Below are 11,694 nucleotides of genomic sequence, written 5' to 3'. Positions count from 1 at the left end.
AAAATCTTCCGCAGGAGCCATTTTAGACTCACACCAGGAAACATACTTCCTCCAAATACGGTGATAATGCTTCGCCGTAACCTCCTTGATAGCCTTAATGAGAGTTGGAATGACCTCCCCGGGAATACCCTTACGAGCTAAGATCTGGCGCTCAACATCCATGCCGTCAAACGCAGCCGCGGTAAGTCTGGAAACACGCATGGACCCTGCAACAACAGGTCCTCTCTTAGAGGAAGCGGCCAAGGATCTTCCACCAGTAATTCCTGAAGATCCGGGTACCAGGCCCTTCTTGGCCAATCTGGAACGACGAGAATCGCCTGAACCCGTGCTCGTCGAATGATCCCCAGTACCTTTGGAATGAGAGGAAGTGGAGGGAACACATACACCGACTGGAAAACCCACAGAGACACCAGGGCGTCCACTGCACTGGCTTGGGGGTCCCTTGACCTGGAACAATACCTCGGGAGCATCTTGTTGAGACGAGACGCCATCATGTCGATCAACGGAATTCCCCAACGTTTTGTCACCTCTGCAAATACCTCTTGGTGAAGAGCCCACTCTCCCGGATGGAGATCGTGTCTGCTGAGGAAATCTGCTACCCAGTTGTCCACTCCCGGTAGGAAGACTGCTGACAGGGCGCTCACGTGTTGTTCCGCCCAGCGAAGGATTCTTGTGGCCTCCGCCATTGCCGCTCTGCTCCTTGTTCCGCCTTGACGGTTTATATGCGCCACCGCTGTGATGTTGTCTGACTGTACCAGGACAGGTCGACCCTGAAGAAGGCTTCTTACTTGCAGCAGGCCGTTGTAAATGGCTCTTAACTCGAGAACATTTATGTGGAGACAGGCTTCCTGGAGCGACCATTTCCCCTGGAAGTTTCTTCATTGGGTGACTGCGCCCCAGCCCCGGAGACTTGCATCTGTTGTTAGTAGCACCCAATCCTGGATACCGAACCGGCGTCCCCCTAGGAGGTGATGATCTTGTAGCCACCACAGGAGAGAAATTCTGGCTCTGGGAGATAGACTTATCTTCCGGTGCATGTGCAGGTGAGACCCGGACCATTTGCTCAGCAAGTCCCACTGAAACACCCGGGCATGAAACCTGCCAAATGGAATGGCTTCGTACGCCGCAACCATCTTCCCCAGAACCAGTGATGGATTTACACACTCGTCGGCCTCAGAAGTTCCCTGACCGTCGCCTGCAGTTCCAGAGCCTTTTCTTCTGGAAGAAATACTTTCTGTAAATATGTATCCAGAATCATGCCCAGAAAAGGCAGCCGAGTGGTCGGAATCAACTGAGATTTTGGCAAATTGAGTACCCTACCGTGCTGTCGCAGAACCGACAGTGACAAATCTACACTTCTCAGCAACCGTTCCTTGGACCTCGCCTTTATCAGGAGATCGTCCAAGTACGGGATAACTGTAACCCCTTGTTTGCGAAGGAGAACCATCATTTCCGCCATGACTTTGGTGAAAATCCTCGGAGCCGTGGAGAGCCCAAAACAGCAACGTCTGAAATTTAAATTGGTAATGAGAATCCTGTATCGCAAACCTGAGGAAGGCCTGATGCGAAGGATATATCGGGACATGTAAGTAGGCATCCTTTATGTCGACTGACGCCATAAAATCCCCCCCTTCCAGGCTGGCAATTACCGCTCGAAGGGATTCCATCTTGAACTTGAAAACTTTCAAGTATGGATTGAGGGATTTTAGATTTAGAATTGGTCTGACCGAACCGTCCGGTTTCGGCACAACAAAGAGGCTCGAGTAGAACCCCTCCCCCCGCTGGGACGAGGGAACGGGAACAATGACCCTCTGTAGACACAATTTTTGAATCGCTGCTAGCACCACCTCCCTGTCCGGAAGAGCTACTGGTAATGCCGAAATGAAGAACCGGTGAGGGGGTATCTCCTGAAACTCCAGTTTGTATCCCTGAGACACAATCTCTAGGACCCAAGGATCCAGGTCTGATTGAATCCAGACCTGACTGAATATTCGTAGACGGCCCCCCACCGGTCCGGACTCCCCCAGGGAAGCCCCAGCGTCATGCGGTGGACTTGTTAGCAGCAGGGGAGGACTTTTGGTCCTGGGCGCCTGAGCCTGCAGGAGGTTTCCTTCCCCTTCCTCTACCCATTGAAGCGAGGAAGGACGAACCTTTTCCACGCCTGTATTTATTGTGACGAAAGGACTGCATTTGCTGATGTGGTGCCTTTTTCTGTTGTGTGGGAACATAAGGAAGACAAGAGGACTTACCCGCAGTCGCGGTCGAGACCAGGTCAGCCAAGCCGTCCCCAAACAAGACAGTACCCTTGAAGGGTAACGCTTCCATAGCCTCTTAGAGTCGGCATCAGCGTTCCATTGATGGATCCACAACGCCCTCCTGGCCGATATCGACATGGCATTGGTTCTTGAACCCAAGAGACAGACGTCCCTCGCCGCATCCTTCAGGTAATCTGCAGCGTCCTTGATATAACCGAGAGTCAAAAGGACATTATCTTTATCAAGGGTATCCATATCATTAGCTAAATTCTCAGCCCATTTAGCAATAGCACTACTCACCCATACCGACGCCACAGCAGGTCTGAGCAATGCACCCGAATTAGCGATAATGGACTTCAAAGACGTCTCCAGCTTACGATCCGCCAGATCCTTGAGAGCTGCCGTATCAGGGGACGCAAGTGGAACTTTCTTAGACAAACGAGATAGAGCTTTGTCAACATTTGGAGACGCCTCCCATTTTTCCCCTGTCATCAGAGGGGAAAGGATAGCCATGTAAATTCTCTTGGGAATCTGCCACCTCTTATCCGGCGACTCCCAAGCCTTTTCACAAAGAGTATTCATTTCATGAGAGGGGGAAACTTCACCTCAGGTTTTTTTTTACCTTGAACAAGCAAATTCTTGTTTCCTGTACCTCAGGTTCATCAGAAATGTGTAAAACATCTTTTATAGCCACAATCATGTACTGAATACTCTTAACTAACCGTGGATGTAAAGCAGCCTCAGTGAAAATCGACCTCGGAATCAGAGTCCGTGTCGGTATCAGTATCTACCAGCTGAGTAAATGGCCGCTTTTGCGACCCAGATGGAGTCTGAACCTGAGACAAAGCCTCTTCCATGGACTTTTTCCACACCTGCGTCTGACTCAGACTTATCTAACCTCTTTGATCAAGAAGCAACAATCGAATTTATCGTAGAGCAATGCGAGTAAATCAGGTGTCGGCTGTGTAGACAGTCCCAAATCTAGCCCTGCATCCGCTCCCCCAATAACCTCCTCTGGTGAATAACATTCAGCCTCAGACATGCCAAAACGTAGTACCGACACACAACAACACACAGAACGTCCCAGCTAGGTGACAGGCCCACAATGAAGCCCAGATAGAGGACACAGAGGGAGTATGCCAGCTCTCACCCCAGCGCCCATATATCCCAAGAAAAGACATATGTACCCAGCGCTGCTTTGTAATGATAATAAGCACCACACTACGCCCCCCCCCTTCTGAATATCTCCCCGTTACTTGTCTGAGGAATGTGGAGGTCCCGGCAGCGTCTCCCTTCAGCCGCGTGTTGGAGAAGATGGCGCCTGTGACCCGCGGGACGAAGCTCCGACCCCTTCCCGGCGCGCTTCGGCCCGCCATATTTAAAAATGAAAAATGCCGGCGGGTGTTTCTGGAAACGGTGCCGAGGCACCGAAAAGCTCTCTGCCAGCCCCAAAACTCCAGTAACATGCTGCCCAGGGCGCCCCCCCCCCCCCCTGCGCCCTGCACCCAGTAAATACCGTTGGTGATGTGTGTGGGAGCATGGAGCACCGCTGTGCTGTACCTTCCGTTACTGAAGTCTTCTGCCGTCCTGAAGTCTTCTGTTCTTCTAATACTCACCCGACTTCTTTCTTCTGGCTTCTGTGAGGGGGTGACGGCGTGGCTCCGGGAACTAGCAGCTAGGCGCACCAAGTGATCGAACCCTCTGGAGCTAATGGTGTCCAGTAGCCGAGAAGCAGAGCCCTTAACTAAGAAGAAGTAGGTCTGCTCCTCTCCCCTCACTCCCACGCTGCAGGGAGCCTGTAGCCAGCAGGTCTCCCTGAAAATAAAAAACCTAACTAAGTCTTTTCTAGAGAAACTCAGGAGAGCTCCCCTAGTGTGCATCCAGTCACTCCTGGGCACAAAGTCTAACTGGGGTCTGGAGGAGGGGCATAGAGGGAGGAGCCAGTTCACACCCAGATTAAGTCTTTTAAGTGTACCCAAGCTCCTGCGGATCCCGTCTATACCCCATGGTCCTTTTGGAGTCCCCAGCATCCTCTAGGACGTAAGAGAAACAAGTAGAGGCGAACTAAACATTTCTATCTAATGCATACAAAAATGATGTACCTGCTCCTTTGCTTGCCTCTGCTGCTCTTTCTGCCTCCGTTCCTCTTCATCAACTTTACTGATCACAATGTACCTTTCCTTCTGCAACAAAGAATCTGCCATGTCACACAAATACAATGCAGAAAACTTTAGCCTTACAAGAGCAATTCTAACAAGGTGGGACTGTTCGTAAGACAAAAGTGAGCTGGCAAAGTGCAATAGGAAAGAATGTTTAAGCCAATATTCCTTCTGTAGGTCATTCGCCCTTAGCCTGTTACACTAAGATTTTTAAACAGTTGTTCCAGCCAATAGGCCGCTTTCAGCAGCTTGTTACCAGCTCATACAAATCTACAGAGAAATGCTGTACAGGCAGTGATGTTTGTACTGTAGCAGGTCTACAATTTAGGCACTACTGTTGCCAACTTAAAACCATGACCTCATATCAGCCTGCATGACATCAGTCTTTTAGAAACTTCTCTGATGTAAAAAAAAAAAAAAAAAAAAGGGGGGGGGGGGAGAAAGATGTAATGGAGGGGATACTACAGTCCCCTTCGCCCAGCTTACAGCATATGTGACAAGACAAAATAGGAAGCGACACCAAAACATTACCTTCTCAGACTCAAGCGTTTCAACATGAGTGCCTCGTGGATACCTTAGTGGAATTAAAACAAAGTAATCAGTGAATAATTAACTACAGGAGTAGTAAATAGGATGGCTATCACACTAACAACCATCAGCTGTGTGCAGTAGAACTACAGTTATAGGGTCGTTACCAGGGTTGCACGATTTAAATCAAGTGATTAAATAGACGATTTACAACAAAATGATTAAATCATGATTTCAATTAAAAATGTTAACTACAACCTTTGCTTAGAAAGATATAGATGTGTTGGTGGGGGGCAGTCTTTAGGTTTGTTTGTTTGTTTGTTTGTTTGTTTAGCTCAGCTGGGGAGAATAATGGATGGTGTATAGGAGATCTACCAAGTATATACTACCAAGTGACATCCGCTGGAATACTATGGCAGACTGTTTGGAGTCCTTTCTGAAAAACTGGCCCATTCTTGTTCGGGTATGTGATGAAAACAAAGATGATATCCCACAAGACATTATGAACAAAGTTAATAAAACTGGTATTAAGCGGAGTGCTGAAGATTATTTGGCTCGACTGAAACCTCTAGCTGAAGCCCTGGATCGTGCACAAAGACCCACCTGAACAATCAGTGAGGTTGTACAAGTGTGGAAGAAGCTGTTAGATGAAGAGATTGGACACCACATCATTGTAATAAAGATGGCAAAGGCAAGAGCTAAAATTGCACTCACAGATGCCCACTTGCTGGCTGATCTACTTGATCCTAGGTACAGGGGAAAAAAGCTTTGTCCTGCTGAAATTGAGACTGCTAAAGAGTTTGCTCATGTCAAATCGTTAAATTATGCTAGTCATCAACTTTTCTCTGACGTCCTAGTGGATGCTGGGACTCCGTCAGGACCATGGGGAATAGCGGCTCCGCAGGAGACAGGGCACAAAATTTAAAAGTTTGACCACTAGGTGGTGTGTACTGGCTCCTCCCCCTATGACCCTCCTCCAAGCCTCAGTTAGGTTTTTGTGCCCGTCCGAGCAGGGTGCAATCTAGGTGGCTCTCCTAAAGAGCTGCTTAGAAAAAGTTTGTTAGGTTTTTTATTTTCAGTGAGTCCTGGCAACAGGCTCACTGCAACGAGGGACTTAGGGGAGAAGAAGTGAACTCACCTGCGTGCAGGATGGATTTGCTTCTTAGGCTACTGGACACTAGCTCCAGAGGGACGATCACAGGTACAGCCTGGATGGGTCACCGGAGCCGCGCCGCCGACCCCCTTGCAGATGCCGAATAGAGAAGAGGTCCAGAAACCGGCGGCAGAAGACGTCTCAGTCTTCATGAGGTAGCGCACAGCACTGCAGCTGTGCGCCATTGCTCTCCGCACACTTCACACCAGCGGTCACTGAGGGTGCAGGGCGCTGGGGGGGGCGCCCTGGGCAGCAATGTAATATACCTATTCTGGCTAAAATATATCACATATAGCCCCTGGGGCTATATGGATGTATTTAACCCCTGCCAGGTTCCAAAAAAACCGGGAGAAGAAGCCCGCCGAAAAGGGGGCACGGCCTATTCTCAGCACACAGCGCCATTTTCCTGCCCAGCTCCGCTGCGAGGAAGGCTCCCAGGACTCTCCCCTGCACTGCACTACAGAAACAGGGTAAAAACAGAGAGGGGGGGCACTTATTGGCGATATTTATAATATTTGAGCTGCTATAAAGGGAACACACTTATTAAGGTTGTCCCTATATATATTTATAGCGCTTGGGTGTGTGCTGGCAAACTCTCCCTCTGTCTCCCCAATGGGCTAGTGGGGTCCTGTCTTCTATCAGAGCATTCCCTGTGTGTCTGCTGTGTGTCGGTACGTGTGTGTCGACATGTATGAGGACGATGTTGGCGTGGAGGCGGAGCAATTGCCTGTAATGGTGATGTCACCCCCTAGGGAGTCGACACCAGAATGGATGGCTTTGTTTATGGAATTACGGGATAGTGTCAGCACGCTACAAAAGTCGGTTGACGATATGAGACAGCCGGCAAACCAGTTAGTACCTGTCCAGGCGTCTCAGACACCGTCAGGGGCTGTAAAACGCCCTTTACCTCAGTCGGTCGACACAGACCCAGACACTGACACTGAATCCAGTGTCGACGGTGAAGAAACAAACGTATTTTCCAGTAGGGCCACACGTTATATGATCACGGCAATGAAGGAGGCTTTGCATATCTCTGATACTGCAAGTACCACAAAAAGGGGTATTATGTGGGGTGTGAAAAAACTACCGATAGTTTTTCCTGAATCAGAGGAACTGAATGAAGTGTGTGATGAAGCGTGGGTTACCCCAGATAGAAAACTGCTAATTTCAAAGAAGTTATTGGCATTATACCCTTTCCCGCCAGAGGTTAGGGCGCGCTGGGAAACACCTCCTAGGGTGGATAAGGCGCTCACACGCTTATCAAAGCAAGTGGCGTTACCGTCTCCTGATACGGCCGCCCTCAAGGATCCAGCTGATAGGAGGCTGGAGAATACATTAAAAAGTATATACACACATACGGGTGTTATACTGAGACCAGCAATCGCCTCAGCCTGGATGTGCAGTGCTGGCGTGGCTTGGTCGGAGTCACTGTCTGAAAATATTGATACCCTGGATAGGGACAGTATTTTATTGACTATAGAGCAGTTAAAGGATGCATTTCTTTATATGCGAGATGCACAGAGAGATATTTGCACTCTGGCATCAAGAGTAAGTGCGATGTCCATATCTGCCAGAAGAAGTTTATGGACGCGCCAGTGGTCAGGTGATGCGGATTCCAAACGACATATGGAAGTATTGCCGTATAAGGGGGAGGAATTATTTGGGGTCGGTCTATCGGATCTGGTGGCCACGGCAACGGCCGGAAAATCCACCTTTTTACCCCAGGTCACCTCCTGCAGAAAAAGCCGCAGGCTTTTCAGCCGCAGTCCTTTCGTTCCTATAAGAACAAACGAGCAAAAGGACATTCCTATTTGCCCCGAGGCAAAGGAAAGGGTAAGAGACTGCAACAAGCAGCTCCTTCCCAGGAGCAGAAGCCCTCCCCGGCTTCTACAAAGGCGTCAGCATGACGCTGGGACCTTACAAGCAGACTCAGGGGCGGTGGGGGGTCGCCTCAAACATTTCAGCGCACAGTGGGCTCACTCGCAGGTGGACCCCTGGATCCTGCAGGTAGTATCTCAGGGTTACAGGTTGGAATTCGAGAAGTCCCCTCCTCGCCGGTTCCTAAAGTCTGCTTTGCCAACGTCTCCCTCCAACAGGGCGACGGTATTGGAGGCCATTCACAAGCTGTATTCTCAGCAGGTGATAGACAAGGTACCCCTCCTACAACAGGGACATTACTCCACGCTATTTGTGGTACCGAAGCCGGACGGCTCGGTAAGACCGATTCTAAATCTAAAATCTCTGAACCTGTACATACAAAAATTCAAGTTCAAGATGGAGTCACTCAGAGCAGTGATAGCGAATCTGGAAGAAGGGGATTTTATGGTGTCCTTGGACATCAAGGATGCTTACCTCCATGTCCCAATTTGCCCTTCACACCAAGGGTACCTCAGGTTCGTGGTACAAAAATAAGATTTTACTTACCGATAAATCTATTTCTCGGAGTCCGTAGTGGATGCTGGGGTTCCTGAAAGGACCATGGGGAATAGCGGCTCCGCAGGAGACAGGGCACAAAAAGTAAAGCTTTTTCCGATCAGGTGGTGTGCACTGGCTCCTCCCCCTATGACCCTCCTCCAGACTCCAGTTAGGTACTGTGCCCGGACGAGCGTACACAATAAGGGAGGATTTTGAATCCCGGGTAAGACTCATACCAGCCACACCAATCACACCGTACAACTTGTGATCTAAACCCAGTTAACAGTATGATAACAGCGGAGCCTCTGAAAGATGGCTTCCTACAACAATAACCCGAATAAGTTAACAATAACTATGTACAATTTATGCAGATAATCCGCACTTGGGATGGGCGCCCAGCATCCACTACGGACTCCGAGAAATAGATTTATCGGTAAGTAAAATCTTATTTTCTCTATCGTCCTAGTGGATGCTGGGGTTCCTGAAAGGACCATGGGGATTATACCAAAGCTCCCAAACGGGCGGGAGAGTGCGGATGACTCTGCAGCACCGAATGAGAGAACTCCAGGTCCTCCTTAGCCAGAGTATCAAATTTGTAAAATTTTACAAACGTGTTCTCCCCTGACCACGTAGCTGCTCGGCAAAGTTGTAATGCCGAGACCCCTCGGGCAGCCGCCCAAGATGAGCCCACCTTCCTTGTGGAGTGGGCCTTTACAGATTTAGGCTGTGGCAGGCCTGCCACAGAATGTGCCAGTTGGATTGTGCTACAGATCCAACGAGCAATCGTCTGCTTAGACGCAGGAGCACCCATCTTGTTGGGTGCATACAATATAAACAACGAGTCAGATTTTCTGACTCCAGCTGTTCTTGCAATATATATTTTTAATGCTCTGACAACGTCCAGTAACTTGGAGTCCTCCAAGTCACTTGTAGCCGCAGGCACTACAATAGGCTGGTTCAGATGAAATGCTGACACCACCTTAGGGAGAAAATGCGGACGAGTCCGCAGTTCTGCCCTGTCCGAATGGAAAATCAGATATGGGCTTTTGTAAGATAAAGCTGCCAATTCTGACACTCTCCTGGCAGAAGCCAGGGCTAGAAGCATGGTCACTTTCCAAGTGAGATATTTCAAATCCACCTTATTTAGTGGTTCAAACCAATGAGATTTTAGAAAATCCAAAACTACATTGAGATCCCACGGTGCCACTGGAGGCACCACAGGAGGCTGTATATGCAGCACTCCCTTCACAAAGGTCTGGACTTCAGGGACTGAAGCCAATTCTTTTTGAAAGAAAATCGACAGGGCCGAAATTTGAACCTTAATAGATCCCAATTTGAGACCCATAGACAATCCTGATTGCAGGAAATGTAGGAATCGACCCAGTTGAAATTCCTCCGTCGGAGCACTCCGATCTTCGCACCACGCAACATATTTTCGCCAAATTCGGTGATAATGTTGCACGGTTACTTCTTTCCTTGCTTTAATCAAAGTAGGAATGACTTCTTCCGGCATGCCTTTTTCCATTAGGATCCGGCGTTCAACTGCCATGCCGTCAAACGCAGCCGCGGTAAGTCTTGAAACAGACAGGGACCCTGCTGAAGCAAGTCCCTCCTTAGAGGTAGAGGCCACGGATCTTCCGTGATCATCTCTTGAAGTTCCGGGTACCAAGTCCTTCTTGGCCAATCCGGAACCACTAGTATCGTTCTTACGCCTCTTTGCCGTATAATTCTCAATACTTTTGGTATGAGAGGCAGAGGAGGAAACACATACACCGACTGGTACACCCAAGGCGTTACCAGCGCGTCCACAGCTATTGCCTGCGGATCTCTTGACCTGGCGCAATACCTGTCCAGTTTTTTGTTGAGGCGAGACGCCATCATGTCCACCATTGGTCTTTCCCAACGGGTTACCAGCATGTGGAAGACTTCTGGATGAAGTCCCCACTCTCCCGGGTGAAGATCGTGTCTGCTGAGGAAGTCTGCTTCCCAGTTGTCCACTCCCGGGATGAACACTGCTGATAGCGCTATCACATGATTCTCTGCCCAGCGAAGAATCCTTGCAGCTTCTGCCATTGCACTCCTGCTTCTTGTGCCGCCCTGTCTGTTCACATGGGCGACTGCCGTGATGTTGTCCGACTGGATCAACACCGGTTTTCCCTGAAGCAGAGGTTCTGCCTGGCTTAGAGCATTGTATATTGCTCTTAGTTCCAGAATGTTTATGTGAAGAGACGTTTCCAGGCTCGTCCATACTCCCTGGAAGTTTCTTCCTTGTGTGACTGCTCCCCAGCCTCTCAGGCTGGCGTCCGTGGTCACCAGGATCCAATCCTGTATGCCGAATCTGCGGCCCTCCAATAGATGAGGACTCTGCAACCACCACAGAAGAGACACCCTTGTCCTTGGAGACAGGGTTATCCGTAGGTGCATCTGAAGATGCGACCCTGACCATTTGTCCAACAGATCCCTTTGGAAAATTCTTGCGTGGAAACTGCCGAATGGAATTGCTTCGTAAGAAGCTACCATTTTTCCCAGGACTCTTGTGCATTGATGTACAGACACCTTTCCTGGTTTTAGGAGGTTCCTGACAAGCTCGGATAACTCCTTGGCTTTTTCCTCCGGGAGAAAAACCTTTTTCTGAACCGTGTCCAGAATCATCCCTAGGAACAGCAGACGAGTTGTCGGCATTAACTGGGATTTTGGAATATTCAGAATCCACCCGTGCTGTTTTAGCACTTCTTGAGACAGTGCTAATCCCATCTCTAGCTGTTCTCTGGACCTCGCCCTTATTAGGAGATCGTCCAAGTATGGGATAATTAATACGCCTTTTCTTCGAAGAAGAATCATCATCTCGGCCATTACCTTTGTAAAGATCCGAGGTGCCGTGGACAATCCGAACGGCAGCGTCTGAAACTGATAGTGACAGTTTTGTACAACGAACCTGAGGTACCCCTGGTGTGAGGGGTAAATTGGAACGTGGAGATACGCATCCTTGATGTCCAAGGATACCATAAAGTCCCCCTCTTCCAGGTTCGCTATCACTGCTCTGAGTGACTCCATTTTGAACTTGAACTTCTTTATGTACAGGTTCAAGGACTTCAGATTTAGAATAGGCCTTACCGAGCCATCCGGCTTCGGTACCACAAAAAGAGTGGAATAATACCCCTTCCCTTGTTGTAGAAGAGGTACC

General features: G+C 49.2%; 1 protein-coding gene across 2 annotated transcripts in view; it reads right to left on the bottom strand.

The window, feature by feature from the left end:
- The window catches only part of PARN (poly(A)-specific ribonuclease), a 338,956-nt gene that overhangs the window by 221,543 nt on the left and 105,719 nt on the right, over positions 1-11,694 (bottom strand). For both annotated transcript variants that reach the window (XM_063934320.1, XM_063934319.1), the window contains exons 10-11: positions 4,946-4,988; positions 4,358-4,438 (exon numbers count right to left, since the gene is read on the bottom strand). In XM_063934320.1, the coding sequence (XP_063790390.1) occupies positions 4,358-4,438; positions 4,946-4,988 (124 nt within the window). The remainder of the gene's footprint in view (positions 1-4,357; positions 4,439-4,945; positions 4,989-11,694) is intronic.

The sequence above is a fragment of the Pseudophryne corroboree genome, chromosome 7 (genome assembly GCF_028390025.1).
Source record: "Pseudophryne corroboree isolate aPseCor3 chromosome 7, aPseCor3.hap2, whole genome shotgun sequence".
NCBI classification, from domain to species: Eukaryota; Metazoa; Chordata; class Amphibia; order Anura; family Myobatrachidae; genus Pseudophryne; species Pseudophryne corroboree.
This window is presented reverse-complemented; position numbering and strand designations above follow the sequence as displayed.